Genomic DNA, 27,155 nt, shown 5'->3' on the forward strand with positions numbered 1-27,155 from the left:
AATTGGCGCCGTGCATATTGATTGCATGGAACTGCGTTCCGTTCCCTCCAAGTTGGCAAAGTTGGGGAGGTTCCTCAGGAAGAGCAGGGGGTTTGGACTGGCCCATAGCCGCCAGTTGGTGAAGTGATCCCATGCTGTACACGTGGAGTTGTGATTCCAGGAACCGGGAAAGTTCGGGTGATTGCGGCTTTATGGTGATTGCAGCCAGCTACTTACCTACATAACAAGGAAAAAAGAAACGAGAGAAGAGAAGAAAAAAGAGAAGAAAAAAAGAGAGAAGAAAAAAAGAGAGAAGAAAAAAAGAGAAGAAGAAAAGAAAAAACAAGTCCCTGCTATGTTTTGTTTTGCTTTGTACGCCGTATACGCGGCAAGAAGAGCAATGTCCGGACTCGGCCGTGAGACGGACGAAAGGGATGGGGGAGAACGAATCAACAAAGCCCAGGGTGAAAGAGGCGTCGTGCTAAAAGTTCCCTTATCCTTGTCCTTGGAACTGGCGCCGCGCCGCTCTTTGTTAGGGTCCGGAGCGGTGGTACTTACAGGGCCGTCTCAACTCGGGAAGCTGTCGACCGGGGCGAAATGCGAATGAATGTTGGTGGCGTTCCTGAGATTTGACTGTTTTTCTCTTCAGAGAGCCGAAGGCGATCCAATTACGTCGGCAATACATGAGGAGAGACGGGGATGTCGAATTAAGGTATTAATTAGCTTTAGCTACCTTAGGGGAGAAAACGGCTGACACCTATGTAGCCACCAATATTGGGGCTAGCGCGCACGCGCGTCGTGTGCCTTAGTACGGTAAGTACGGAATACCGAACTAGTCGTGGGTTTCAGGGGGTTGGAGCTTGACTGACAGTTAAAAGCTCACCGGAACAGCATGGCATCATGATGCAGCTGACATCGTTTAATCTCCGTTAACAAAAATGTAAGGTCGTAGTAGCTCGCTGGGCAGTTACAGCTTAGGGGTGCTCGTCGTAGCTTCTTGAGTTTTACGGATGTACTCCGTACTTCATACGAGCTGTTAGACCGGACAGTCATGACGTGTTTGGGGGATAGGTGTTATTTCGAAGTCCAGATGAGGGTCCAGAATCAGTGGAGCCCCGCACAGCTACACCTCCGATTTTGTCACTACCTTATAGGTAAGGTAGAGAAAAATACAACGAGGCTTGCCATCCTTTCGTTAGCAAATTATTTCCTTGAGCAAGATCATAAGGTACCTTAGAACCTACAGGTAGAGTTGTCTATAGGTACCTTATCCGTACTTCGTACTTTGTACTTCGTGACCCCCTTGCTCTTCACTGCTGATCTTTTCCTAATCCCCGCGTTTCCCAACCTCTCCCCGTAAGATTACTCACAAATCGGGGAAGGCAGAACCGAAGATGACATATCGGCTGGGCAGGTACATGGATATACATGATCTCAGTTCGGGTCTACTTCGACTACTTTGTACATACGATTGCCTTCTGCCAAGAAGTCCATGGTTCTTTCTCTTTCCCTTTCACACAACCACGGGCAGATATTCTTCAGACCACCCATGAGCTCTCCCCTCTACGAATATTCGACCCACGGAGTCGAAGGGGGAAACAATGGGCTCCCAGGACCTCGAAGTTTCACTTATCCTTGGTGCTTCTACGAAGCACGAATGATTAGTTTTCCCTCTAATCTTGAGCGTTGGCCCTGTCATGCTTCAACCCATGTCGGCATACCTATTCACCTGCAGCGTCGAGAAAATCTCTCAAAACGTCACTCGTTCTCCTCCACTTCCATGGCCTTCCGCGTTAAGCAGTCGTGTAGCCGATGCAAGGGCCCCCGCTGCTCATTCAGACTACCTTACAACGTATGAATAGTTCTACCCATCCACCAGGAAAGGGGCGAGCTTCAACAACGTCTTCCGAGACGTACTACCAGACATTATGCGAAGATGGCCTCTCATTCTTAGGAAATCAGCTGCTTATCAGACTAAGCTCCAGGGATCGCCATTTCTTCCGTCGGATAAGGGGCATGGGGACTTGCTGCATCCTTGGTGACTTTTCGCTCTGATAGAGTGCATGCTCCGGATCAGACCCTTGCATCTGCGTCTGCATCGCCGGCATTAGCTTATGTACGTTACCACACCACCACGCTCACCGGTCACCATCTTCGAGCCGCTGAGCTCGGAGCCTCTGCGTACTATATACATAGGAATACTAACAGTTTCCGCCCCCGTCGGTTACTGTTATTCCATTCCTTCACGAGCCAGTCAATATGCTGCCGACCAGCAACTCCAGTCGAAATGGAGGCCTCCCGCATACAACATTGCGGTCAGTTTGATTAGGGATTCGCGGCTGTTCGATCAGGCAAAAAAAAAAAAAAGCAAAAGCTCAGGGGTTTCCAGAAACCTCTTCTCGGGATACACAGCAGCGGGCGGTGGGCATTTGGCATTTGCCCCATGATCATCCGCCCAACCCTGCGTCCTTGCGGCGATCTGCTGCCGTGGCTTTCCCCCTGACAACACCCAGCAGCTCCATTGCCGTGACTTGATACCGGTGCTCTGGACAAGAGGATCAGTGCCATTGAGGCGGTATCACCCTCGATGGCGCCGTGCAGCATCTCGTTTGGGGTGTCCCGAAGCTCAACAAGGGTGTTGCTACTGTACTACAAAGCACTCAGTGGTGTGGTAGTGCACGCGATCCGCAAACGTGGGTAGTCGTTCGCCGTCGGCCCTGGAATATCTAACCGCTCGTGGAACGGCGAATATGTTGCCTGGGGGTCAGAAGCCGAGACAGGAAAAAGGACGACCGCAAAGCCATTCACATGGCCCTCATTCACATGACCAACCGACGAAGCGGCTGATGTGATGAAACAAGCTGGTCTGCCGTATGAGTGGACACCAACTCGCCTAGCAGTGCCGAAAGTCCCGGTGTCATCGCTTGGGTATTGTACTGGGCGGTGAGAAGTTTCATTTACTCTCGGCGTAGAGCGATCCATTCCAATTTTTAAGGCATGTGGCAGCCGAGTCGTCGACGACGATATGCGCGGACGAAGTGATGGGCAAGGGTATCTACTGGCTTGTAAAAGGCAATTTCTCAACAAATCGTGACTAGTATCAGCGGATTCTCAGCAGCATTAGACACGGCTTTGGTGTTGAATGTCTCCAATGAGATTTGGCGCCGAGGTTTCCAGTACACGGCGCCATCGGCACAGCGCTTGACTTTGTGAAGGGAATACAAAACTGAGCGATCGACCCCTGGTTTCAACGCAGCGTTCGAGGCGTTCATCAGCAAGGCATGTGAAGAGGTCATCATCGCCGCCTCCAAATGGCATCAGCCATGGCCACCACTTGCGACATCTCCACGGCATCGTGCACCCGCACAATGTCCGCTCCGCCTGCAACAGCTGCCGCCACCGTAGCCGCCGTGCCCCAGATACGCTCCTGGGCCTTGGGAACGCCCGTGATGCGGCCGATGAAGCTCTTGCGGCTGGACCCGACCAGCCATGGGAGGCCTTGGAGCCCCGGCCACGTTCGCAGTTCGTCTAGGCGCGCCAGGACTTCGAGGTTCTGGTCGCCCACCTTGGCGAAGCCCAGCCCCGGGTCTAGCACGATGCGCCACCGCCGGATACCCGCAGCCTCCGCAGCCTCCACGCGTTTCTGCAGCTCCTCGGCCACGGTTCGCACAAGGCCACCGTTGTCATCCGGGTAGTCGTTCAGGCCGCTCATGGTGCGGGGGTCGCCGCGCATGTGCATGAGGCAGATTGTCGCCCCGAGGCGGGCCACAGTGGGGAGCATGTCCGGGTCGAGGGTGCCGGCGCTGACGTCGTTGACAATGTCGGCACCGGCGTGAACAGCGGCTTCGGCGACGGCAGCGCGGTAGGTATCAACGCTGACGACGATGTGCTTGAGCTCGGGGAGAGAGCGGATGAGCTTGATCGTGGGGACCACGCGGGCAAGCTCCTCTTCCAAGGGGACTTGCGGACGGCCCGGAGCGGTGGATTGGCCGCCAACGTCAATTATGGTGGCGCCGGCGCGGACGGCAGAGACGAGAGCATCGGGGAGATTCTCGGGGTTGTTCACACCGCCGTCGGAGAAAGAATCAGGGGTGATGTTTACGATGGCCATGACGTGGGTCTTGCGAGTTGGAGAAAGCGCCGTTATTTGAGGGGCCGACGATGATGAGGTGTCACGGGTGAGAGGGGTCAGTGAAGAGAGAGGTTGGGGCCCAGGTGGTAGCTCGTTGAGATAGTCGCTGGTGAGTTTCCATGGTTTTGCTGGGTCAATGGATTTTCCCGGAATAAGCCTATCGCCGGACCAAGATCAGCTGGTTGGACGAACAAGGACGGAAAAGGAGAAGAGCAGTGAAGGGTGACTGGGGAAGCCGAAGGAAGAGCAACGACTCGTGAGAGAGAAACCTACTCGGCCAGAGGTCGCAAGACAAATTCCCGCTCTGGGATGCCAATGTGGGGTACTTTGAGCCTCTCATGATCAATCTTTTCGTCCTGGTAGAGGAGAATGTCGAGATCGATATTCCGAGGCCCCTTGTCGATCAGCTTGCGGCGACCCAAGGACCTCTCGATGTCCTGAAGTTCATCAAGGAGAGCCAGGGGCTCGAGATGTGTTTCCACCTGGATCGAGGTTTAGTTTTTGGAAGCATTGTGTTTACTTCATGTCTCCACATCGGAGCACATGGAGATGGAGCAAGGTACCAAATAAGGGGAAGGGTGAAAAGGGGAGGGAGATGGGGTGAAAACGCACCTCACAGACTCCGTTGAGGAAACTGTCTTGCTCTAGGACGTACATGGGCTCGGTCTCCCACAAACTACTTGTCCTCCTGACATGAATGCCCCGACGATCCATCTCACCGCAGGCCTGCTCAATCCATGCGATGCGATCACCGAGATTGCTGCCCAGGGCGATGTAGGCCGTCTTGCGCCCCGGTGGCGAAGACGACTCGCGACGTCGGCAGCGGCATCCTCCCCCGCATGCAGTGCGAGTTTGGCTGTGAATTGGAGTTTCTCCAGGCATGGGCGACGAGATCTGAGAACGAAAAGGGCTGCGAGATTTCCTTGGCGAAGAGCTCGTGAGGGGCAGAATGGTAAAACGGGAGTAAGCAGAAGTGGAGGCAAAGGGGGCAAGGGACAACTGGAAGGGAGGTGATATTCTGAATCTGCTCAACCGAGGTGAGGGTATGGCTAAGTGAGAGAAAGACGGCGATGCAGGAGTGTGAGCGAGATGCCTATACGAGGCACTGCAGCCTCTCTCAAATATAGTGCTTGTCCTGGTGTGTGTGAGGGACTTCATATTCGGCTCCGATCTCAGCTTCAGATTTTACCACGCAACGGAGGCTTCTCCATCAATATTAGCGCACCAAAGTAACGCAACGCAACCACGGTACTGTATGAGACGTCTGGTACGTACTAATTACACTGTACCTAGGTAGGTAAGGTAGGTAGGTAGCCACGCAAAACGGGAAAAGTGGAGACTGAACGAGGGGCTAAGAAGAGAAACGGATATTGACATGTATGAAAGTGACGAGTGGATCCGTAAAAAGAGGTATTTCTCCCCGCTGGCCGGAATAAATCCGGCTGCTCTAGGCGGTAGGTAGGTGCCTGATAAGTGCCAAGGCTTACTGAAGGCAGTCCCCCGTCGATAAGCCGCTTATCTCTACACGAGTGTCCCACCAACGCTTTTCCCTTTCACCATAAAGTTTCCCCAGGTTTTAGCCTTCCCACCTCACCCAAAATGGCTTAGCGGCTAGAGTCACGGGTCCCCCCATGCCAAACAATGCCTCGCTGTGCCTCGGTTCGGCTCAAGTTGTAGTCATCTGGGGACGGCACTCGGCGGGACCGTAAGCTGTTTCTTGTCCATCATCGTCTCCGATCACCGACAACTTGCCGTAAACCTGTCCTTCTCCTCCCCTCTCCCTCCCATCATTTAACCCCCGCGGTCTCCCTACCTAAATCAACGCTCACGTCTTCATTTTTCCTCCTCCATCTCGACATTCTCCCATCACAGAGTAATCCACGAAGACAAACTCATCATGGCCTCCCCTCGTACGTCTCCGCCTCTTATCACATGCTTCGCTACCATACTCCCCTACTAATGCAGCCTCCTCTTCCGTGATCTAGAGAAGATTCGCACTCCGCTCACTGATCTGTTCAAGATCAATCATCCGGTTCTCCTCGCCGGTATGAACGTCGCTGCCGGCCCTAGGCTGGCGGCCGCCGTCACGAACGCCGGTGGTCTTGGCGTCATTGGAGGTGTCGGCTACACTCCGGAGATGTTGAGGGAGCAGATCGCCGAGCTCAAGGAACATCTCGACGACAAGAACGCGCCTTTTGGCGTTGATCTGTTGCTACCTCAAGTTGGCGGTAGCGCCCGGAAGACAAAGTACGTCTTGATTTTTTTTTCCACTTCTTCCTTCTCGTCCGCCTTTCCCTTTCTCATCATTTCCAACCGTTCCAATGCACATAGGTGTTTCCTCCCGCTAACTCTTTCGCTTTTTTTTTTTTTTATGCAGTTATGACTATACCAAGGGCAAGCTCAACGAGCTTGTCGATATCATCATCGAGTCGGGCGCCAAGCTCTTCGTCTCCGCCGTCGGCGTACCCACCAAGGCCGTCGTCGACAGGCTCCACGCCGCAGGCATTGTCTACATGAACATGATCGGCCACCCCAAGCACGTGCAAAAGTGCCTCGACCTGGGCGTCGACATCATCTGCGCCCAGGGTGGCGAGGGAGGCGGCCACACGGGCGACGTCCCCACCACCGTGCTGATCCCGGCCGTCGTCGCCCAGTGCTCGCGCTACAAGTCGCCGCTCACGGGCCAGCCCGTCCAGGTCGTCGCCGCCGGCGGCATCCACAACGGCCAGCTCCTGGCCGCCGCCCTCATGATGGGCGCCTCCGCCGTCTGGGTCGGCACCCGCTTCATCCTGACCGACGAGGCCGGCGCCCCCAAGGCCCACAAGGACGCCGTCCGCACCGCCTCGTGGGACGACAACATCCGCACCATCATCTTCACCGGCCGGCCCCTCCGCGTTCGGAACAACGAGTACATCAACAACTGGGAGACGGAGCGCCAGCAGGAGATCAAGGAGCTCACCGCCAAGGGCGTCATCCCGTACGAGGCCGACCTGGAGAAGCACATGCAGGAGGCCGAGAACAAGGAGGGAGGCGACGACAACGCCGAGGACGAGGACGACGACGACCCGCTTGAGAAGTTCAGGCCTTTCCTCATGGGCAAGGCGGCCGCCGTTGTCAACGAGCAGAAGCCTGCCAAGGCTGTCGTGGACGAGTTTGTCAACGATGCCGTGGAATGGATCAACAAGGGAAAGAGCATGGTTGCCAAGCTATAAACCGTAGTTGGTGTTTCTTTTCTGGTTCGGGTCCACCGCGTTCTAAATCCTTAGCACGGCGTGGAATTTTCTTTTTGCTTTTTCTTGGGTATATGGGATAGGAGGAGGGGGGAGGACATGGATGGGGAAATGAGCAATGGAGCCATAGAAGGAAAACAATTGCGCCGCCCGTCAAAGTGACGGATGAGATCTGCGCTTGTATATGATCATCAGTCTATGGCATTGAAATAGCCTATGCATTATGGACGAGGACTCTTCGAATCAAGCTGGGCCGAGTTCCCCTTTGATTTTCAACAACTGAACGAACCATGAACCCTGGGCCCTAGAAGGTATTGTATAGACAACCTCGGTTATGAAGATGTCTTGGCAACAACTTTTGGTAAATGGCGTCTATCCGACTCTTAATTGTCTTTTTCTATCTGCCTTCACTTTGCCTGGCCTAGCCATCAACCGATTCGCCTATCGCCTGGTCGAGGCCTGCATACGCCATCCTCTGCCTCCCTCACCAAGGCAAGGCAAGGCAAGAAAAAAAAAGAACGAGACCGTGTAGGCAAAGAACATCAAAAGAAAATGGCAACTAAATATGGTACTCGTCTGCCCACCTGTGGCCGTCATCATGAGCTACCCGTCCCACCTCCACTGCTGCTCTAAGAATCGTCTGTGTTCATGGGCAATCGTGGCAGACATATCAAGATGAGCGAGTCCGGCACTCATGATGATGTTGTATTCGTCCTCTGCTTCGCCTTCCGCCCAAATTTCTACGGAAATCGGACAAGAACAAGAAAAAGAAAAGAAGAAAAGAAAAAAAAAAAAAAAGATTCAAACTTCGTCTCGACATTGCACATGCCCCGGAATGTAAACCCACTTCAGCTACCCAGGTAGGCTCGGATGGCGCCCTGCAGTCGACCGCTGACTTCACCCGCCATTTGGGTGAGGTTCTCCAAGTCGTCGCCGGCGGTGATGCCGAACTTGCGGATGAAGTCCTTTGCCGCGGACTCCAAGTCACCGTACTCATCTGCGGGTTCGTCTTCGGGCCGTCCGAAGTAAGCGTTGGACGAGATGGCCGTGGCGCCCTCGAAGCCTTGCAGGCGCGTCTTGGCCTCGGACTGAACGGAGGGGTCGAAGGATCCCTTGCCGAAGAACTCGTCCGAGGAGATGCCCTTTTGGTTGCCAAACTTTTCGCGAGCGTACCTCTCGGTGTCATCTAAGGCACAACAAACAGTACAGTGGCTTAGCAGTGGCCGATTGAGAGAGGGACGAGGAGAAACTTTGTGTTGGGGAGGACAAATGCTTACCCTCGTGGGCTGCCTTGATGGGCCCCACAGAGCCGAAGCCCCCAGCAGCGGCCTTCTTCTGAGCAGCCACCTTGGCACCTCCGATCTGACCGAAACCTAACCGGGCGACACCCATGCCCAGTCTCTCCATTTCAGCGCTTGATCTCTGCCGAGTGTGGGCCGAGGAACCGTAGCCGCCCTTGGGGCTCACAGGCGTCGGGGAAGCGATGCTGGGGGTCTCGACGCTGGCGCTCTTCTTATCGGTCTCCACCTCCGCTTCAGGGTCGTAGCCCAGCTTCTCGATGCGCTCGGCTTCCTCCTTGGCCCTCCTCTCCGCTTCGTCAAAGTCGATTATGTCGGCGGTGACCTTCTTCGCGCCAAGCTTTTGCGTCACCTTCTTGGCGCCGAGAACGTTGGCCTTGCGGGGTCCTCCCGTCGTGGTCTTGCGCAGAGCTGCGGAGGTCGTGAGGCGGCTGGCCGTCGGCTTGCTTTCGGTCGCATCGGACCTGGCAAGGGGCGAGGCGGATCGGGGCCCGTCCTTGGACGCCCCGTTGCTGCCAGTCAGGGGCGAAGGAGTTCGGCCGATAACGGGCGGTGTGTTGGTGCGCGAGAGGGGCGGGGTGGGCTTCTTGATCGCCGGCTTATCCCAGGATGAGAAGAAATCGTCTTCGTCAGCTCCGGAGGGCGTGGTGCCCGCCTCGGCCTCGGGGCCGTCGTTGATAACAACTTCGCCGGGGAACCTGTTGTAGATATGCGTCAGCCACAACAGACACACCAGGCCATTTGTACGGACAAAGAAACATTGTGTTTACTCTTTGGCGTCCCTGGCTGCGCGCCGCTTCAGTTCATCTTTATATTTGGTGGCCGCATTCGACCCATATTTGGTCTTGGGGTCCTTGCTGTTCAAAGCGGCAGTACCACCGTTTTGCTGGAAGAACTTGGTCGCGGACTCATTGCCGCCGACCTTCATTAAACGCAGCTGATCCCATTGCCATTCTATCACCATGTGAGCGTCGACCCTCGGGAGGAGGGGAAATAATCGAACAATGGATTGCGGAACGTACGGTCGAGATTCGTGGAGCGTACAAACGAGATGTGAACACCGAGATTGCGGTGGTTCGAGGAGCAGTCGAGACAAAGATAGATGCCGAATGGGACCGATGTCCAGGTAGGATGTTTTGCACCGCAGTCAAAGCAAACCTGGGGGGAGGGAAAATCAAATCTGTCAATCTGCATGCTCCCTTCACCGAGTGAGACAGTCCAGTCGGGGCTTACCTTGTTTGCCGGCTTCGACTTCAGTTTCTCGAAGATCTTGAGAGATTGCTGCTTCGACGCAAGTGCAGCCATGGCGGCTCGTTCCGAGATGTCGAATCAAACTTGCGCGTGGGTATCACAATGACAATCCAGCCAGAAGTGGCTTAAAGCAGACACGAGACAGGATAGACTCGTAGAGGACGGTGACGGTGTAGATATCATCAGCAGGGTGCGTCGTTTTGGTGATCCAAGTTTCAGGAGATGGACGTGCTATCTATCCCCGTGTCAAAAGGTGGCCCGTTACGGGCGCCGAACCTAAAACCGAATTCGGTTTAGGTGCATACTCCACCCACATTGGATTCTGCCAAGGCGGTCAAGTTGTCTATGAAGGGCTTCCAGACTTCCACACCTTACCTTCATCCTCACTCCGTAGGTATCCAAGGAAGACGTCTACGCTCGAAACTACCTTACTCTCAGCCCCGGCAGAATCTTAACCGGCTTTACTGGCCAATTTATACGCCTTTGTACCATGGCTGACGCCGAGCCGCCATGATGAACATCTCCAGCCGCGCGCTTTCAATCCGCACACCAGCGACAACAGCTGCATTCCACCCCGCCGCGTTCCTGCTGCGACCTCTTACGATATCGCGATGCTACGCCACGCCGACAGGCCTTGGGACGACATTGCAGGGTTCTAAGAGGAGGACGGTAACCCCTTTCAACGACGATGGACGGGTGCCCTGGTCGGAACTCTCTGCTTCGGAGAAGGCGAGCAGAGCCACCCAGCAAAGCTTCAATTTTGGTCTGATTCTCCTCGGCATCGTGTGCACGGTCAGTCTTGCGCCTTCGACCCATCTCGCTTCCGACAACAAACCTTACTACGGTGGACTGACACTACAAGCTAGGGTGGCGTGGGCTACTACCTTTACACCGACGTCTTTTCTCCCGACAGCAAAACGGCCTACTTCAATCGGGTGGTCGACCGCATCAAACAAGAACCCACGTGTCTCGAAGTGCTCGGTGATGCGAAGAAGATCACCGCCCATGGGGACGAAACGTACAACAAGTGGAGGCGATCTCGTCCGATTGCGTATGTCATGTCATCATGTCATTATTCTCGTTCCAAGCTGCCGCTCGTCGTCGGGCGGTTCGAGCGGTCGAGCGCTATCTAACACGGTGCGATCAGGTCGACCACGAAGACGGACCCCAAGGGCAATGACCACCTGCTCATGAACTTCTACGTATGACGATCCTTTCCCGATGCAATTCGCCCCTGATGTGCGAGACTGACTTTCGCCATGCAGCTCGAGGGCCCGCTGAACAGGGGCCGGGTACATCTTCATATGATTCGGCCTGCGGGGCACAGCGACTACGAGTACAAGTATCTCTATCTCGACGTCAAGGGTCACCATAGGATCTATCTCGAAAACGCCGACACCAGCCCGAATAATCCGAACAAGTCCAAGTTCCGATTCTTGGGCATAAACTGGGGTTGATGCAGTGTAGGCTATTCCAGGAAGCTGCCCATCCGCGGAACGACAATATTGTTATCGAGGTCAGGAACATGCATCTGTATATGTCTATGTATACTATCTTCTTGCGCAAGCCACTAAACGGCCCGGGGTCCTGACACCTAATTCCTGTCCTCTTAACCCAGACCGTGTTTGTGACATTGATGAAATGGAAAGGGAGTGGAAGTGGTTGGGGGAAAATAACATTCTGGCTAATTGGAGGAGACACCAATTCTCGATGCTTAGAGATTTGTTACTCTTATACCCAGAGTGTAGTCTCATATAATGCACATTCCTTCACATCACGGCAAAGAAGAGTCTTCTTGGGCTATGAGATTTTGTGGGCTTTCAACTTTCAGCCTTCCTGTGAGGTGATATATCTCTGTTCAACGTTCCTGTCACTCATCAAGTTCGACGACCGAAAATGATTCGAAGCTCGACATTTCTGTCCATGTCCGTCAGTCTCCTGAACACGGCCTACGTATCAGTCATCGTGAATATGCAGCTCTTCTTCTTCGTAGGACCGGTACTGTGGAAGAGAGACCTTAGCAGAGAGCATGGTAACATCTCAACTATTGAATCCAACGTGCCTTGATAGGTCAGAACTCATCATGCTTCTGCCGGACGTCGTGTCACAGGGGTTCAATCATGAACTGGCTGACTTGGACCTCTAGAAACACCTATTGAGGGTGAATGCCTTCCAAATTTCCACTGGCTAGCAAGTGACCGGTATTGGAACCACGGGTGGGCCTTACGTTTATGCTTTCCTTTTGTCTTCCTACCAACCTCCCATGAGGTATGAGGTAGGAGGACATCGGATGGTTCTAGGCCAGATGCAACAGGTAAATTTGCCCGAGCCAGCGCCTTACTGAGAAAAAAGAAAAAAAGAAAAAAAAAAGAGCTAGACGTTTTATGATGTCCAGCCTCTGCCCAGCTACGTGTTTACGCTGGGTCCAGGTAGAGAGACTGATACTTTTTCCCCCGGTGAGAGACGATGAGACCAGAAGAGTCAACACGCCTATGTCCAAGACGAATGTCTTTTGGTACTTTTCCAAGCAGGCCCGGCATCAAGTTACGCCGTAAGTATGTTCTTTGCATCGACATTTGAAAACCGCGACTTGGATGGACTGTATCCAGATCGCAAATTCGCTCGGCGCCATGAAGGCTCACTCACTTCACCAACAACCCACAAAACTTACTACTACCCTCCCGTGGATCGGACCACCAGCTTACGGGAGGCTGCCGGGTTGAAAATTGAAGACGATAGAATGAAAAGGAAAGGAAAAAGAAAAGAAAAAAAAAGGGAAAAAAAAAAAGCAAAAGAGTAGTCGCCTCTAACACCACCCCATGCGCATCTTAAACCCCCCCCCTAGAGACAGTTGCCCCGTCGTCCAAGGCGAGATAGGAACGAAGTCACCGGAATCGTTACATGACGGAACAGGAGCCCCCGAGCTAAAAGAAGGCTGAACAGATGAGGCTCTTCCGGAGAATAAATCTGGAAAGGGTTGCAGCTGTGTGCGCCTTTGCGGCCATGCGATTGGATAGACGCGAATGGAACGAACGGGAGAAGCAAATTTAGCCAGAAAGAGGAGACATTGCGAATTGACGTCCCGAGATCCGACACGATCTAGACCACCGTATCTATGCCGGCAACCGGGGTACGGGACTCGAGGGTGGGTTGAGAGAAATGTTTGTCCACGTAGCATCATGACCGAGGGAGGGCTGGAGATGCCTCCGAGAAAGCTAGAGGGCGCCCAGCGTAGCAGATCGGCCACCCAGTCCCACGGGATGTTACAGTGTTGCGGCTCAAAAGGAGCGGATGCAGACGCGGCTTTTGCATTCGGTGAAGCAGGATGCAAGATAAGGGGGAAGCGATTGCCGGGGACCCGAGATAGTGAACGAAACGCGTGTCTGGAGTTCTTCTGAGTGAGTGAAATGAGTTGAGGCTCACTTCAATAGCGTGGAGGAAGCGGCCCGACATTCCTAACCCCAGGTTTGCCACCAACATATGTCTTGGCATGGTAGGCTAGAACGTGTCACTTTATGCTTAAGCATTGTCTTCACTATGCCCGGATCAGGTTCAGTCAATACTCGCTTGTAGGGAGTTGTGGTTGGCCAGTTGTATGTGTCCAGGCATAGCAGAGGATAAATATCGAGCCGGAGCATCCATGTGTACGGAGTAAACGAATCCGGAAAGTGCTTAATAATATGATGCGTTTATCAATGGGAGAGATTTGCTGGCGCGATAGGCTCATCGTCGGGTCACACCGGGGAAGCAATGCCGTAATCACAGGTTCAACAGCAGGGAGATACGAGGATGGCCACGTTGCTAGGTTTAAAAGCCCCTGAAAAGCGGACGATGGGAGTTTGCACGGCAATATGGACTGCCAAGAGAGAGTGATTGGATCGGATATGGCCCGGTGAAGGACGCACGCCGGACAGGGATGGATAACTCGGGGCCATTCCGCAAGGCATGGAGAGGCTGTGCGAAAAAAAGGAAAAAAAAAAAAGGTGATGCGAATTACGAAATAATTGATGCTGGTGCGGATTGGCACAAAGTATCCGTAAGGGACGGAAAGACGGGCAACCGTCTCCTAGCCAGTCTTACGTTTTTTGTGCCTTAGGCATATATCCGTACTTACTTACGCCTTTAGCTGAGTGGCATATCTGAGGGTCCCTTCAGGTCCCCCAGGCGGATGGATGAGTGAAGAGGGCCAAGGAGGCTTGTGGGTTTCAGGTGAGACGGTAGAGAATACGACCGCGGGTTTTCGACTTTATACATTCCTGTCTCTGTAATAATCAGATAGAACCTCCAACACAAGTTCGCCCTTTTCCGAGTCGCGACATGGTTTATTGCTAACCAAATACTTCGTGGTGCCCGGCTGGGGGATGAGTGCGTCAATTTTTGTCGATACCAATAGGTACCTAATTACACCACTCACTCGTATCAACGCGGACACGCTCGGTGAGTCCCTCGGTATTCTACCCGGCATCCCAGGGTCCGTATGTGTTTCTGGATTCTTCTCCCCGTTAGACCCGGAAACTCGCTGTACCTTGAACTTTCATTTTCGTCCACGACACTAAAGTCCGCCACACATGAGAGGGGTCAACGGGGGGTTTTTTTTTTCATCTTTTCTTTTTGCTGGCGGGGCGGTGTGAAAACAGAATGCTCCAAGCGCTCAGTAAGAACCTCGATTGCCAAGGCAGAGACCATTTGCCACTCATGATTCTGTCTCCCGAGTCCCCGACGACGCTCGGACAAATCATTGCGCTTCTCTTGTCGTCCTGCTGAATGACCAATGTTCCAACATGGTAGCGAGCGCCTCACTATCAAGGACCTCGCACGAGGGCCGGACAGGGGGTCTTCTGCCCACGTGGTCATTCCTTTCCTCATGCGACTCTGACAAGAAGTATGTGGCAGTAATTACTTTGGGTGACATGATCAATGTGGAGATGCCATATGGTAAAAAAAAAAAAAAAAAAAACCCCCCCCCCCCCCTGTGCCGGCGGAGACTGATGTACGCTGTAGACCACGAGGAATGCAATGACACCAGATGAGACGATGGCTTCAATATACCCGGGCGCATGTCCTCCTCATCCTCCGCAATATCGCCTCATGTACGTAGTTTTCGGTCTCCAATCACAAATGAATCTGCGTTTTGACGTTGACATTAGCCCACCACGGTACGCAGATCTCCCTCCCCAGGCGAGGGTCCAGAACTGTCGATCAATCAAATGAACCTCACCCGCAACAACGCTTGGACATACAACGTTATCCAGACAACCTACTTCAGTAGGTGTGATTGAGCCTTGAGGGGGATCGGTAAGTTGCTAGTTGATCGACGTGAAAATTCAATTCGCATCCTACCTAAGCGACTGTGGGCATTGACCCCCATTTGTTTGCTCTTGGCTTTTATAAGACACAGAATTAATGCCTCAATCAGCTGACAAGGACAGCTAACTAACGACGGACATCGTGAGCTCCCCCCCCTCTTCTGCTTCGTTCCTTCTCGGATATGACCGAAGCTAATCCCATCCAAGACGAAAAGGGGGTTCGTCAGATTCGTCAGTCGTCACATTCCTGTCCTCGCTCGTTCGACCACAAGGGAGCGGCTCGCATCCCATCCCGCATTTCGGACTTACAACTTGACCTTTATCAGTCCGCGGCTAATTGATAGGATGGGGAACTTAACATGTGCGAAGTACCTAAGAACGGGGCCTTAGTGTACTTCGTAGTTTGTACATAAGGTACGATATTGACTGCACTATGTATTTGCGGTTAAGGTAAGGGGGATACAGGGGGGCATCTTATCCCGTCGCTGCCCCTCCCCGACTTTATCGACCCTCGTTCCTCGAGACTCTCCCGGGTTGAGAACGTGACATTCTCCACACTAACCCCAGGGCTACCAGCGATAGCAAAAGACGCTAAGTACCTTAGAAGATCCCTTGTCACCTGGGGTCAAGCGTGGCATGGCGTGGGGGTCGCCAACTGAGATGGCTGCTTGTTTCCTTTATCCTCGTGACTCGGCTTTTCAATGGGTGTTCGACTTATCTCGTTATCTCGGTTCATCATCGGTCAGCTTTTATCCCCAAACATGGGGGCCCCATGGCGGTGACACGATCCTTGAGAGTGACGGCCCCAGGGTGCCAGTTGGCATACATTGCTTGTATGCCAGAGCTATTGGGAACGTCCTAGCATTGTTTGCCTGCAATGACGAAACATGCGTAAGGTATGTAAGGTAGAGAAATTGGCGGTATGCACTCGTCCTGTCTCCGTGCATCTTTATGCGTATTACTTCGTACATACATACGACGTTGGGTATGAGGCGGGGTCGTGGTTTTTCATCTTTGATTCCCAGGTACAGGTAATGGGATGCGCAATCGACAAGTCGAATCCCGGTACCCATCCAGCTGCTCAATGCGGAATTTTGCCCAGGGCCTGTCGCGTATCGCGTTTCAGGGAGGCGCTCCGCCCCCTCAACCTTTGGGGATTCTCGAGATACCCCAAAAGTCGGTATCGAAGTGTTTCGCGGATAATGTCTGAAAAAGGAACAAGCAGAATGCTGCTTATGCGGGGCCCGGGGAAGCCATCCTGCGTAGGGGCCTTGCATACCTCATAACGGACTGAATAAAGTGTCGTCGAATCGGAGAAGGAGAATCCACCGATATGCAAATTAAATTGCCTCCGAGTCTGCTGTAAGTGTAGTATGTACATACGTACAGGCATCCATTATTGTCTTTTCGTTGAGTTGGACTGCAGTGTAGATTTTGAAGACAAGGAAGCCATTCCAGATATGATCCCCCAAGATACCTCCTCACTGTTGGATCAAGAAAATCCGTGATTTCGATGGCGTCGAGCAACACACCCGCAACTGCTTGGCTGTACGTTGTGCATCGACAGTACCGTCTCCTATTTGATGGAGCCATCAGGCGGTGACGAGAACGTGGCTGAGAAAATATCTGCCGAAGAGGAGATGAGTGAGCGGCAGGCCGAGATTGCAAAGCCACAAAGCTGCCAAGCATGGACCTGTCTCCCCAAGAAGGGTAAAACAAGATATACAAAGTGCATTAAAAAGAATCCCTGGAAACTGGTGTGGGTTGTGCGGAGTTGTAAAGGTCTGTCATTCTCAGCAAATCGGCTGCGACGGACGGCATTAACCGTGAGATGGCATGGGCCATCATGAAATCAGCCGATGAAATTGACGAGCCACGAAAACGGCTCGTGCAATTGCTTGGAAGGCGGCGGAGAACAGGATGATAGAGTCTCAAGCGTAGTAATTAGTCAGGCCCCGTTCGCGCATTGTCTGAGATGTACGAAGAACGGAATATGAAGTCCTGGATTGCCAAGTCGGTTTTCGTCCCAGCTCGGCCTCGTTATTCGACGAAAGAGCGTCCGAGAATGCAACCGGAAAACCCCAACTGAAGAAGACAAAAGAAGAGGAAGAAAACATCGACAAATATCATGTGCTGTGATTACCGAACCTGCGCCGTGCTGTGCTTGGCTCGACCCGACTCGAGACCGCACGGTACGTTGTACGTTGTAGATCCGCGAAACCTTTAAACCACCCTAGCTGTTGCTTTCGTGGACCACGGACTCGCCCGCGTGGTGAGACAAGCAGCTCAAATCAGTGCAACCTCAGCTGCGTCCGGGAAGGTCAGCTTTCCCTAATATGTACGAACGGACAACTAACTCTACCTGGTTCTTGTGTCCTGTCTCGCTCTGCGTATGAATGTACGTTGAAGTAATACATCGGACATTGGATCCCTAATATTTGCCCGATTGTGTTGATCCTCCAAGTCCCCCCAAACCAGAGATGCCTGGCTTGATCCCCTTATCTCAGGGGCCCCGGCGGAGCGTGGCGCCAATAACAGGGCCGGGCGCCGCGGCCGCCACCTCCACGGGGATGGAGAGCCCGGGGGAAGGGAAAGGGGAGGGGTGTCGATATAGTACCTTGTGTTTTCGACCTATCATACGAGCCCACGGGGCCACCCTCTCCCTATTTACCCGGCACGAAGATCGGATCAACTTGCCAGGGACCCAGGGAACCCAACCAACAATCTCGGGAACGTAGTGACGGCAAGGGAAAAGATTCGAAATGGCAGATACCAGTACCAGTACGTTGTTGCACGCCACATCACCACACCACACGCACACCACACAAACAACAAACAGAATGTTTAAAAAGTTCCTCACCCTTGCCACTCGGGGGTTCAGGCATCGTCAAGATATACTCTTGCAAGTTAGACTCGGGGAATCATCAAGGCACGGTTTCTCGCAATGCCGTCATTCCATCACAAACGTACATATGCGGACACGGGGCCCCGGAGAAGTTTCGCAACGAGTGGAGAGTCGTGGTTATGTAATGCCGAAACGCGCACTCACCCTTACCCATGTGTATTTTATACAAAGATTATGGAAGGCGGATATGCGAAGTGTTCCATGCCGAGCGAACACGGCAGGGACGATCATACGTTGAAGTCTCTTGCCCAAACGAACAGAGACCGAAAATTTCTGAAGCCTCTGCGTAAGTGAAGACAAAGGGGTCAAAGAAGAAAAAGAGGGGGGGAGGAGAGTAAATTTATGACAAAACGAACGTTTGTATAATAAGCGCAGGTTTGCGGGTACTCGGGACCACAACCCGCCAACGAAGAAAAAGCAATGATGCAAATTACTAACACGGAGAGGCAGCCAAGGGGACAAAAACAGAGAAAGACGCAAAAAAGAAGAAGAAAGAAATGGTCAGAGCACGTAGTAATATTGGTTTCGGCTGTCTGTCTATCCATATGGCCATATAGAAGCTGACGTGATATACCACCACACCCCTCATGTCGCTATCTATTCCCTATCTTGGGTTGAAAGGGTGACAGGTACGCTAAGCCATGTCCTTCTTGTCAGGCAAATCCTCAGGGGTAAAGTACAGAAACGAAAACCCTAAATGAGGGGCGATTCGTCGCGAATGTGCCGCGTTGTGATTCGACCCTATCGTACAGCACTAGGCGGTTTCGAGTGCATCCAATGGCATCGTCAAGCACGACATGCAACCAGTTTTGGGGGACAAAGGAGTCAGGGGGCCAAATCAATAAAGACAACAGGGGAAGGAAAGGTTGCTGACGATTGGGTTCCTTATGTGTCCTCCGTAGCGCGTGGCGTGGAATGTTTATTTTGGGAACTAAGGACCTAGCTACTAAATATGGGAAAGAATATCGAGGGTGATTGGGTACATTACCCCGTACCCCATCCCCCTGGGGTAAAAAAAGGTTAAAAGGGAAAGAAAAGGGGGAGGGGTCAGGGGGCGGAGCAAAACGTCGATTTGAGAATTTGAGGTAATGGAATGGATGCTGAGTGAAAAGGGATGCCTCCAAGGTGGCTGATGCGGGGGGTGGGGTGGGGGTTAAGATACAACGTACTGAGAGACAAGCACAACAAACAGACGGCGAGTCCGTGGACTGTCTGATCAGGTACTTCGTACGTAGCGAAGGAATAAGCTAGAATACCTACCCCGTGCCTTAGGCACCATTCCACTTCGTACTCGTACTTCACTTGCAGCATAGAGGTGACGCGGCGAGGAAAAGAAGGCAGGGCGAGTAAAAGGCCCCTTTGGATGGATACGACGCAATAGCACGAAATACCTAAGCACCCCCCTTAAAAGTCCATCCATCACACCGAGGCTGAAGGCTTATGCCATGTCACGACCAATGGTGTCATCCCGTCACACAATGTCCCAGCAGGCAGCCGTCGCCAATGTCTTTTTGTTTCCCACCATATGGAATGGAATGCACGGGCGACGATGCGTGTGATTTTAGGTGCTGCTTTGGTTCAAAGACGTGAGAGAAGAGACAAGCCTCGATTTTAAGGTAGATATTGTTTTGAGTGGAATGAAATCATTTGGTCTTTGTTTGGTGCCCTTATAATTCTATATCGATAATTAAAAAAAAAACGCTGTAGCGCGCTATCTAGCCGGCCGGGTCAAGACACTGCGGCGGGCCTTGACAAAGGGGGGATGCATGATGAGTGAAGAGGTGCAAAAAAAAAAAAAAAGAGGAAATCCAGAGACCAAAACCTAACTACTATCGCCTGCCATGCCCCGAGGCATCGTGACCAATTCCTATATACCCAACCAAAGCCCAGGTCATCCGCCGTCTATACTCTGTAGAATACCAACAGTTTAAAGTAACCGCCACAGAACCACCAAAAGCCTCATCTCGAGTCGGGTTCAACGTTGAGATGAGGCCCCACAAAAAAGTATCTCGGCCGAGGGAGAATCGAAAGGGAAAATGCTTCTGGGTTGTAAAAACTCTGAGCCGCAGGGAGACTGGGTTAATCGAGACAGAAACCCAAGCCCAGCACTGCAGTTGAAAGAGGGGAGGGGGAATGTCGTCGTCATTAGGGTAAAAGTAGTATAAACTCCTGGGTTCACCAACTGGAATCTCGCCAATCCATGGACGCCTGTCTATATTCGTGTAATTGTTGCCGTTTTCTCCCTGGTCGTGAAATTCGTTACCAAATGCGGCGCGGGTCCTTGCTGCGATCGACATGTGATTATATCCGATCCATAAGGTCGCCGCCGGCTAAACTAGGTGTCGCGGAGCTCCTCCCGCTGTTGAAGCCGTCGCCCGTCGTCAGCAGCTCGTGGACGCCGATCTTGGGAACGGGAAGCTTCCTGCTGCCGTCCGGGCGACTAAGTATGTCGCTCAGAGAGCCTCCGGTACCACGCGACGTCGGCTGCATCCCCGGAGGTGCTTGGAAAGGGACTTCAGGCCTCGGCTCGAGTACACCCAGCGCCGGCTGTGGCATAGCCTGCAGAGACAGATTGCGGAATGGAGGCAGTTTGAGGTCCATATCCAACGGCCGGAGACGGGGGGAGTGAGCCGGGGTCGCAATAGGGGTGTGGTCTGGAGTCGGGGACAACGAATCGTGGGAGAAAGTCGGGGACGATGGCGCTGTGGAGTTGGGCGAGTTGGGTCGGGAGCGCTTGGCATGACGGTAGGCACCGGCGTAGTGGTCGTCGTGGTCCTCGTACGACGAGGAGCGCGACATGTGGTACGCCGAGAGCGATTGACGACCACTACGCGAGCCCGGCATGTAGGGGTGGTGGCGGCTGAAATGGGGAGGCTGTGGTGCGGCCAGCGTCTCGCGCTCGACCTGGTTGGCAGCCTTAGCCAATATTGAGATGTCCATGCTGGACCTGACTGGAGGCCCTCGACCATAGGGGTGGAGAGAGGAATGCACGGGCAACGCAAACTGCGAATAAGAATGGGGAGGCGAGACGTTGGGCGAAGAAAGACTCGAGGTAGGCGCAGAGCGAATGGCCTTGGGCCCAGGCGGAGGCATCATGCTATCGGCCTGCATGTGAATCTGAGGACCCGAGTTGTACTGATTCTTCCCTCGCCTCGAGTTGGGATTGCTGTGTATCCTCGAGTGGCGGGTGAGCTCATCGGAGCGGGAGAACTTTTTGCTGCACCCAGGGAACTGGCACGCATGAGGCTTTTCGCCGGTATGTGTGCGAATGTGCCTTGTCTGATGCTCCAAGCGGTGGAAGGCCTTATCGCACAAAGGACATTTGTAGGGACGAGGCAGCTCTCCCGAGTTGTTCTCGGTCGGCTGCGCGGCCGGGACGGGGCCGTTAGGCTTGACCTGCTGGGCGGAGGACATGTTGTCTCCTTCGCTCTTCGGTTGCTGCTGCTGCGAGGCCGGGACCAGAGCAGGTAGTGAACCAGACGCAGGCGTCAGCCCGTCTTGATCGGGATTTAGAAGATCGGCGAACTGTGATCGCTGCATGTGACCACTGTGTGACGTATTGTCGCCCAAGACGAGACTCTCTCAAAAGGATATGACCCGGCAGGTATATAGAATATCGCTATTCCCGGGTTGCGTTCGCTATGATCGGTGTCGCCAGACTCGTCCTGTTGGACAGGTTGTGTGCTATATGGTTCGGGTTTTGGTGTTAGGAGGTGATAACAATTTCTCCCATGGGAGGATTCTAGTTCGCTTGTGGTAGTTGAGGGGCACTTCGGGCTAGGGGCTTGAGGAATTGCGTTGGCGGATTTACGTTTCCAAGGGGAAAACCTTTTCGTAAGGGTGGGAGAAGATGGGGGAAGGGGTCCGGTTTTAAATGAGCGCAGGTACCTTCTCAACAGAGGGGACACGGAAAAGAAGGGGAAATGCCGGGGGGGAGAATACGGGCATGGGCGTTCCTTCAGCGGGTGGGCGACCACAACAGAGCAGCAAGTCTTTCCCTGTGGGTGGACCGGTCGGTCAGAGGCTCGGCGACCCGGTACGTACTAAGTACTGTACATATGGAGTACGTACCGTATCAAAAGGAGGGTGGGGTGCTGTGGGGTGTCGGGGAAGGATGACGCACGCCCTAGAAGGGAGGGAGGACACACAAAAAAAAACCCCCTTCAAAGACGGGGCAGACATGTCTTTCCTTGGCAATGTCTTGACCACCCGGGCAAGATTTTCTTTTAGGTTGGCAGCTTTCCGGTCGTTCGAAAATACCCGGGGGGTGCTTTTCCCTTCTAAGTTAGAGCGGGTCTGTCGGGGGAAGTGGGGGATAGCATGGGGAAGGGTCCAGGATGTTGTGCGGGACCAGTGGAGGCGTGTCGATAAGACTTTAGGAAGAACGCAGGTACGTACCCCAGGGCACTCCGTGAGCAGGTACGTATGTACTCTACTCCTCACGTTCCCTGGCTACGGGGTTACCTTAGTCAGCACTCGTGCGTGTTGCGTCGGATACCTTATGGGACATGGTCTGTACTCGGTAAGGTAAGGTAAAAACGGGCATGTTCCATCAAGTCATTTCACTGTATTTCTGCTTCATCTATATCTCCTACCGAGACGTGATGTATCCAGGAACGGCAATGCCAAAACACAAACTGAGAAAATCTTTGCTGGACGTACAAGACCCTATTTCTGCCTAGTTTCGACTTCTAATCTGCTCACCTACCTATCGTGGAGCCGACAAGCGATTAGCATGACCAACGGAGATCGTGGGGCAGTGGGATAGTGGCTCAGTAACGGGCTTGTGCCATCGATAGCGACCGTGATTGGTGGATAGCTCGGGGATGTCAGTGGGGGGAAAAGGAAAGCAGAAATCTATCAGATTCGTTCCCCGGTCACTTGTCTTCGCCTAAATTAATTGCACAATCATCCCGTCCACTTGCTCATCACACTAACTGGGTCGGTAGAATGGGGAAGCGTGGGCGCCGCGGTGCGGGAGCTTGCATTGCTTAACAAACGAAAATCTGGGGAAGTCAACCTGGGAAGCGCGGACCAGTCCAGCCAGGCCAGGACACTTTTCGAGGCCAACTTCTGCTTCTTACAAGTTACGGAACAAGAGGCTATGGAATACGAAGCAGACAGAGACGAGTTCCCCGGATCCGACAACTGCTCATTGAAGTATCCTTGCATGGGGACTTATCAGGGCAACGCGCAGTTCCGCAAGGACAATTCGGCCCTGATGCTTTGTCGTCCGTTTGGCCGTTTGTTGGTTGGATAGCCCCGGCGGTCCTATACCCCTTGGCTATCGTTTCCCAGGCAGTCAGCTACCAGCTCTCTTGCCTCGTTCGCTGTCGCTTTGCTTTTGCAGTCCACTCATCTCAGAGAAATACCTTGGCGACATGGATACAAAGGATTCTTGGGAGGCCTGGCCAAGTCATCACGGCCACACCAAATCAGAAATCCCATGTTCATGACTGTCGAATAGAATAACTGAGACGATATGGCGAGACTTTTGAGGCTTGTCAGCTTGTCCCACCTGGGGCTTCTACCCCGTTATCGATCAATCTGCGATCATTTGCGAAGACTACCCCATACATTGGATCACCCTTATGGTTAAAGTGAATCCTTGGCGACTCAAATTACTTCGTGACAGGGAGAAAGAGGGTTTGTTCTGGTAGACCGCGGATTGCAGCCGACCCAGACAACCCGTCCTTGGCCATTCACACGTCCCTCAACCCCAGCTTGTTTGAGACTCCTAGCCCGCCCAATGTTGTCCTTCCGCCGCACATCTTTTCCATCCAATAAATTCGGAGTACCCAGCCTTGTCCAGGGTTCTCATGCCCAGCATTGCGGGACTTGGGGGTTGCCCAGGTTCTGGAAATGATTTGTCCCCTTTATCTGTAGGCTGGCTGCAATGTCCATCATCTGCATTCTAAGGTTTCTCTTGTCTCAGTGAACGGTGGTTGCAGTGAACGGGCGTGTGATGGTGCCCAGAGTGGCTCAAACTTGTTGAGAAGAATATTCAACCAGGGCGGCTGTTGTCTTCCTAACCCACCACTTGACACACTCATATTCAGTACGGATCAGCGTATGCGGGCCAGCTGAAGGCGAGGCTCCCCCCCTGTAATTGATGCGCTTGATGCGCTGGAATGAGCATGATCGCCTTGAGGGTGGCTTGTTTGGCAATATTTCATACACACAGACAAAAGTGACTGGCCCATAGAAGTAGGTATCGATATAAGGAGTGTGTTTCAATAAGACGTCCGGCCCACTTCTAAGAATTAAGAGACCACTAAGTATCATGACGGCAGTATACTGTAGTAAACAGTTGCCTTGTGCTCTGGCTAAGCTCGGCTACGATTCGTGGGTGCTGTCTCGGTACGCCTCGGGAAATCCGACCGACCCAGCGGTCGCGAAGGCGCCTGTTGAAAATGCCCCCACCCCTCTCCCCACAGCAAGGCGAGGATTTACCTCGCCTTTATCCGGGGTATTGGCGTAACCGGATTCAGAAATGGAGATAATTACGTACACTGAATCTTCGCCGTCAAAACCTCTTCTTTGACTGACCACTGTATATAGGTCGCTGGGGTATGTAATTACTTAATTTTAGGTTTGCTAAGCCTCTATAATTCTGTTGAAATCTGGTTTCTTAAGAGGTCGAGCTCTTCTCGGATCGAACCGGTTTGGCCCAAGGCATCACCCATAACCCGGGACGAAACCCCCTTGTCAATCCGCGTGGGAGGTTCCCCGGCCCTACGGTGGGATTGCGTTTGCCTTTAGCATGTGCTATAGCATATGCTACGGAACGTCCTTTGAACTGGGTAAAACGTACATGTTGGGAGGTGTAAGCAATACCTCAGATAGCCGTCAGCTCTGCCGTCCTCAGCACGCTCAACTTTCTCTGGAAGAGGGTAGTGAGGCTGATAGGCTGATGGGACTAAGAAGCATGGCAGTTCTTGGCCATCTTCACAGTGTATTCACTCCCTCAGTTCAAATTGCGGATCCATTTCGTCATGGAAACGCCAACTGTCTAGATTGGCCTGTCTTCACAGGTCCTGGGCGTTCTAGGCCCGACATGCTTCATACGATGCGCCCGTTTCATTCAGTCTGGATAGCACACCGAACAATATCAGATACCAAATTCGTGGCTTTGGATGCGGGGAGGTTCCAGTAACAGGACATCCTCTCAGGGGCTTCCTGCACGAAGTACGGGAATAATACGACTTTAAATCATGTTTTCCGTAGAAGTGCTGCTCCCGCAGTACGCCAGGATAATAGAGAATAAAAATAAATATAAATAAAAAGATCTGATAACAAGGTTGCGGTTATCTTGCAGATATTGCGACAGGAAACAAGAGGCGTTACAGTTCTCTACCTATACTGCTGACTGATAACACCACCTATTAGTACACGCCCGGAGTACGCGAACCGTAAGCAGAAGATAACAGGAAACATGCCGAGTTGACCGAGATAAGACGAGTTTCGCGGGGAGGCTTATTATTGCAAGGGCCCGAAACTTAAGAAAACTCACCCCAGGTAATGACTTCGGGACCCCACATTGTCGCCTATTTCGTTTTGTTGCTTTGTTGGCGAGTCAGGCGCGATCTCGACGGGTGAGCGGAGATGACTTCACTGCCGCGGGACCAGATCGGACTTTCCTCGACGACATCACAGACGACATCATTCTCCTGTCATGCTCCTCGCCCCGCAGCAATTGGGCATTCACGGCCCTCAGGTTTTCATCAGAAGATGAAGCTGCCGGCGGGAAATTTTTACTCAGTTAAGTAAAAGAATTGGAACACGTGGGCGGGCGCTTCGGAGTTGAGTTGGCAACCAGATGGCTATCCGCACGTTGTACGTACGTTGTACGCAACTGCCATTAATAAAATGGGCTAGGAGGCACGCTGTCTGGTCATTCTGGGCAACAAGACGGACTTTGGGGCTTATTGTGTTAAGGAAGCCGGGGCGCGGGTATGCGGATAACATTGAACGATGCTTGTGGGGGAAGATAAGGATACTCCCCGGGTGTGTGCTATCCGAGTCCGCCGCTAATTATTTCTCTCCTTCGCAAGAACAGGATGTCCGCCTGGCTCTTCCGAGAAGACCCGACAAGGCTTTCGCTAACAGCTCAGAGTATCGTCCTTCATTTCGTACTGGCTCTTGCGCACCAAATAACTTCATGCTACGCACTCACCGCTCACCGCCAGGACGGAGTTAGGGCGATCCGAGAATGGGAAGTCTGTTATGATGGAGTACGTTGTAGGTCCACGAAGATAATCCGGCAACGCTGAGAGTTGTCTTTCACATGCCCCGAACTACTCCGTAGCATCGATCGATCCCCCAACCCTCTTACCCCCCCCCCTAAAAAAAAAAAATTAATAATAATCTCCTCTCTTCTCCGAGTCCAGCCCTGCGAACGTACCTATTTCTCCAACCCCACTATCCAGTTATAAGAGCCCGATCTCCCTCCGAACCGAGGACGCCTTATCGGATTCGGAAAACCGAGACGTTCGCACAAGGCTTTCGTTCCCGATAGCACGTCTCAGGGTGTCTCTCGGCAGGTAAACCGGCCACCAGGGTACTGCCGCGGGCTAGATTTGCATCTGTGAATCTGATAATTATAGACCTAATCGCAGTACGGAGTACTTCGGTATGAAAGCAACATGGCATTGTCCCACTGATTAGAGGTAGGCGGTGTTTTTCTCATGATACATTTCTTCCAGACTTTTGCAAGGGAAGGCTTTCTACGTGAATCTGACCCCTCCTTAACGTTTCTAAGGCGAATTACAAAGCCCCGAGTAACACCTAGGCAGAGTGCGACCTGGCCTTGGCCTCGACCCGGACATCAGTAGGATCAGTAGGACGCCAGGTGCCACGTAATACCCGTCGGAGTAGAGAGTGGATGAGAGCGCGGGGCACTACGCTTCTTTCGCCGCAAGAATGAACTGAATACATACATATGTCAGATGGATCTGCTCCAGGGATGCTGCTTTTTAATCCCCCGACGAATGCACCGGGGTCAACAAGCGTCAACATCTTGGAGACTTGGTGTAATGAGGGACGTTTTGATCT

At 52.9% G+C, this 27,155-nt stretch overlaps 9 protein-coding genes across 9 annotated transcripts; 5 read left to right on the forward strand and 4 right to left on the reverse strand.

Moving 5' to 3' along the window:
- Positions 1–1,676: 1,676 nt before the first annotated feature.
- SODALDRAFT_356579 (hypothetical protein) lies at positions 1,677–2,514 on the forward strand (the record flags this gene model as incomplete). The annotated part of the gene is made up of 4 exons (XM_028613923.1): positions 1,677–1,831; positions 2,038–2,160; positions 2,234–2,294; positions 2,392–2,514. The coding sequence occupies 4 exons, from the start codon at positions 1,677–1,679 to the stop codon at positions 2,512–2,514; spliced, it is 462 nt and encodes a 153-aa protein (XP_028468375.1).
- Positions 2,515–3,274: 760 nt separating this feature from the next.
- Positions 3,275–4,993, reverse strand: SODALDRAFT_271424 (putative multifunctional folic acid synthesis protein; the record flags this gene model as incomplete). Its single annotated transcript, XM_028607770.1, has 3 exons — positions 3,275–4,268; positions 4,385–4,593; positions 4,724–4,993. 3 exons carry the CDS (start codon positions 4,991–4,993, stop codon positions 3,275–3,277), a joined length of 1,473 nt encoding a protein of 490 aa, XP_028468376.1.
- A 705-nt stretch (positions 4,994–5,698) lies between these two features.
- SODALDRAFT_290877 (NPD-domain-containing protein) lies at positions 5,699–7,681 on the forward strand. Its single transcript, XM_028608654.1, has 3 exons — positions 5,699–6,021; positions 6,097–6,358; positions 6,489–7,681. The coding sequence occupies exons 1-3, from the start codon at positions 6,009–6,011 to the stop codon at positions 7,321–7,323; spliced, it is 1,110 nt and encodes a 369-aa protein (XP_028468377.1). The 5' UTR covers positions 5,699–6,008; the 3' UTR covers positions 7,324–7,681.
- A 384-nt stretch (positions 7,682–8,065) lies between these two features.
- On the reverse strand, positions 8,066–10,172 carry SODALDRAFT_99742 (ArfGap-domain-containing protein). Its single transcript, XM_028615841.1, has 5 exons — positions 9,873–10,172; positions 9,662–9,797; positions 9,410–9,593; positions 8,619–9,337; positions 8,066–8,527 (listed from the first exon to the last, which is right to left on the reverse strand). The coding sequence occupies exons 1-5, from the start codon at positions 9,942–9,944 to the stop codon at positions 8,190–8,192; spliced, it is 1,449 nt and encodes a 482-aa protein (XP_028468378.1). The 5' UTR covers positions 9,945–10,172; the 3' UTR covers positions 8,066–8,189.
- Positions 10,173–10,323: 151 nt separating this feature from the next.
- On the forward strand, positions 10,324–11,671 carry SODALDRAFT_330306 (import inner membrane translocase subunit tim-21). Its single transcript, XM_028611172.1, has 4 exons — positions 10,324–10,682; positions 10,757–10,941; positions 11,038–11,092; positions 11,156–11,671. Exons 1-4 carry the CDS (start codon positions 10,404–10,406, stop codon positions 11,345–11,347), a joined length of 711 nt encoding a protein of 236 aa, XP_028468379.1. The 5' UTR covers positions 10,324–10,403; the 3' UTR covers positions 11,348–11,671.
- Positions 11,672–20,402: 8,731 nt separating this feature from the next.
- On the reverse strand, positions 20,403–21,515 carry SODALDRAFT_338317 (hypothetical protein; the record flags this gene model as incomplete). The annotated part of the gene is made up of 1 exon (XM_028612769.1): positions 20,403–21,515. The coding sequence occupies one exon, from the start codon at positions 21,513–21,515 to the stop codon at positions 20,403–20,405; it is 1,113 nt and encodes a 370-aa protein (XP_028468380.1).
- Positions 21,516–22,047: 532 nt separating this feature from the next.
- Positions 22,048–24,287, forward strand: SODALDRAFT_376361 (hypothetical protein; the record flags this gene model as incomplete). Its single annotated transcript, XM_028614808.1, has 6 exons — positions 22,048–22,137; positions 22,921–22,933; positions 23,051–23,348; positions 23,452–23,549; positions 23,610–23,747; positions 23,776–24,287. 6 exons carry the CDS (start codon positions 22,048–22,050, stop codon positions 23,886–23,888), a joined length of 750 nt encoding a protein of 249 aa, XP_028468381.1. The 3' UTR covers positions 23,889–24,287.
- SODALDRAFT_376362 (hypothetical protein) lies at positions 23,670–25,642 on the reverse strand (the record flags this gene model as incomplete). The annotated part of the gene is made up of 9 exons (XM_028614809.1): positions 23,670–23,992; positions 24,042–24,088; positions 24,151–24,246; positions 24,442–24,505; positions 24,763–24,836; positions 24,939–25,020; positions 25,111–25,127; positions 25,204–25,306; positions 25,615–25,642. The coding sequence occupies 9 exons, from the start codon at positions 25,640–25,642 to the stop codon at positions 23,919–23,921; spliced, it is 585 nt and encodes a 194-aa protein (XP_028468382.1). The 3' UTR covers positions 23,670–23,918.
- A 471-nt stretch (positions 25,643–26,113) lies between these two features.
- On the forward strand, positions 26,114–26,470 carry SODALDRAFT_99888 (hypothetical protein). The gene has a single exon (XM_028615842.1). The coding sequence runs from the start codon at positions 26,162–26,164 to the stop codon at positions 26,372–26,374; it is 213 nt and encodes a 70-aa protein (XP_028468383.1). The 5' UTR covers positions 26,114–26,161; the 3' UTR covers positions 26,375–26,470.
- Positions 26,471–27,155: the final 685 nt, after the last annotated feature.

The sequence above is a fragment of the Sodiomyces alkalinus genome (assembly GCF_003711515.1).
Source record: "Sodiomyces alkalinus F11 unplaced genomic scaffold SODALscaffold_2, whole genome shotgun sequence".
NCBI classification, from domain to species: domain Eukaryota; kingdom Fungi; phylum Ascomycota; class Sordariomycetes; order Glomerellales; family Plectosphaerellaceae; genus Sodiomyces; species Sodiomyces alkalinus.

Bases quoted from the DNA above. Each gene is read 5' to 3' on its own strand.
- SODALDRAFT_99742 (XM_028615841.1), bottom strand. From the start codon at position 9,944: ATGGCTGCACTTGCGTCGAAGCAGCAATCTCTCAAGATCTTCGAGAAA. The intron at 9,798-9,872 runs GTAAGCCCCGAC...CCCTCCCCCCAG, and splicing joins AGTCGAAGCCGGCAAACAAG to GTTTGCTTTGACTGCGGTGC. The intron at 9,338-9,409 runs GTAAACACAATG...TATCTACAACAG, and splicing joins GCAGCCAGGGACGCCAAAGA to GTTCCCCGGCGAAGTTGTTA.
- SODALDRAFT_330306 (XM_028611172.1), top strand. From the start codon at position 10,404: ATGAACATCTCCAGCCGCGCGCTTTCAATCCGCACACCAGCGACAACA. The intron at 10,683-10,756 runs GTCAGTCTTGCG...ACTACAAGCTAG, and splicing joins TCCTCGGCATCGTGTGCACG to GGTGGCGTGGGCTACTACCT. The intron at 11,093-11,155 runs GTATGACGATCC...TTCGCCATGCAG, and splicing joins ACCTGCTCATGAACTTCTAC to CTCGAGGGCCCGCTGAACAG.
- SODALDRAFT_290877 (XM_028608654.1), top strand. The intron at 6,359-6,488 runs GTACGTCTTGAT...TTTTTTATGCAG, and splicing joins GGTAGCGCCCGGAAGACAAA to TTATGACTATACCAAGGGCA.
- SODALDRAFT_99888 (XM_028615842.1), top strand. From the start codon at position 26,162: ATGTCCGCCTGGCTCTTCCGAGAAGACCCGACAAGGCTTTCGCTAACA.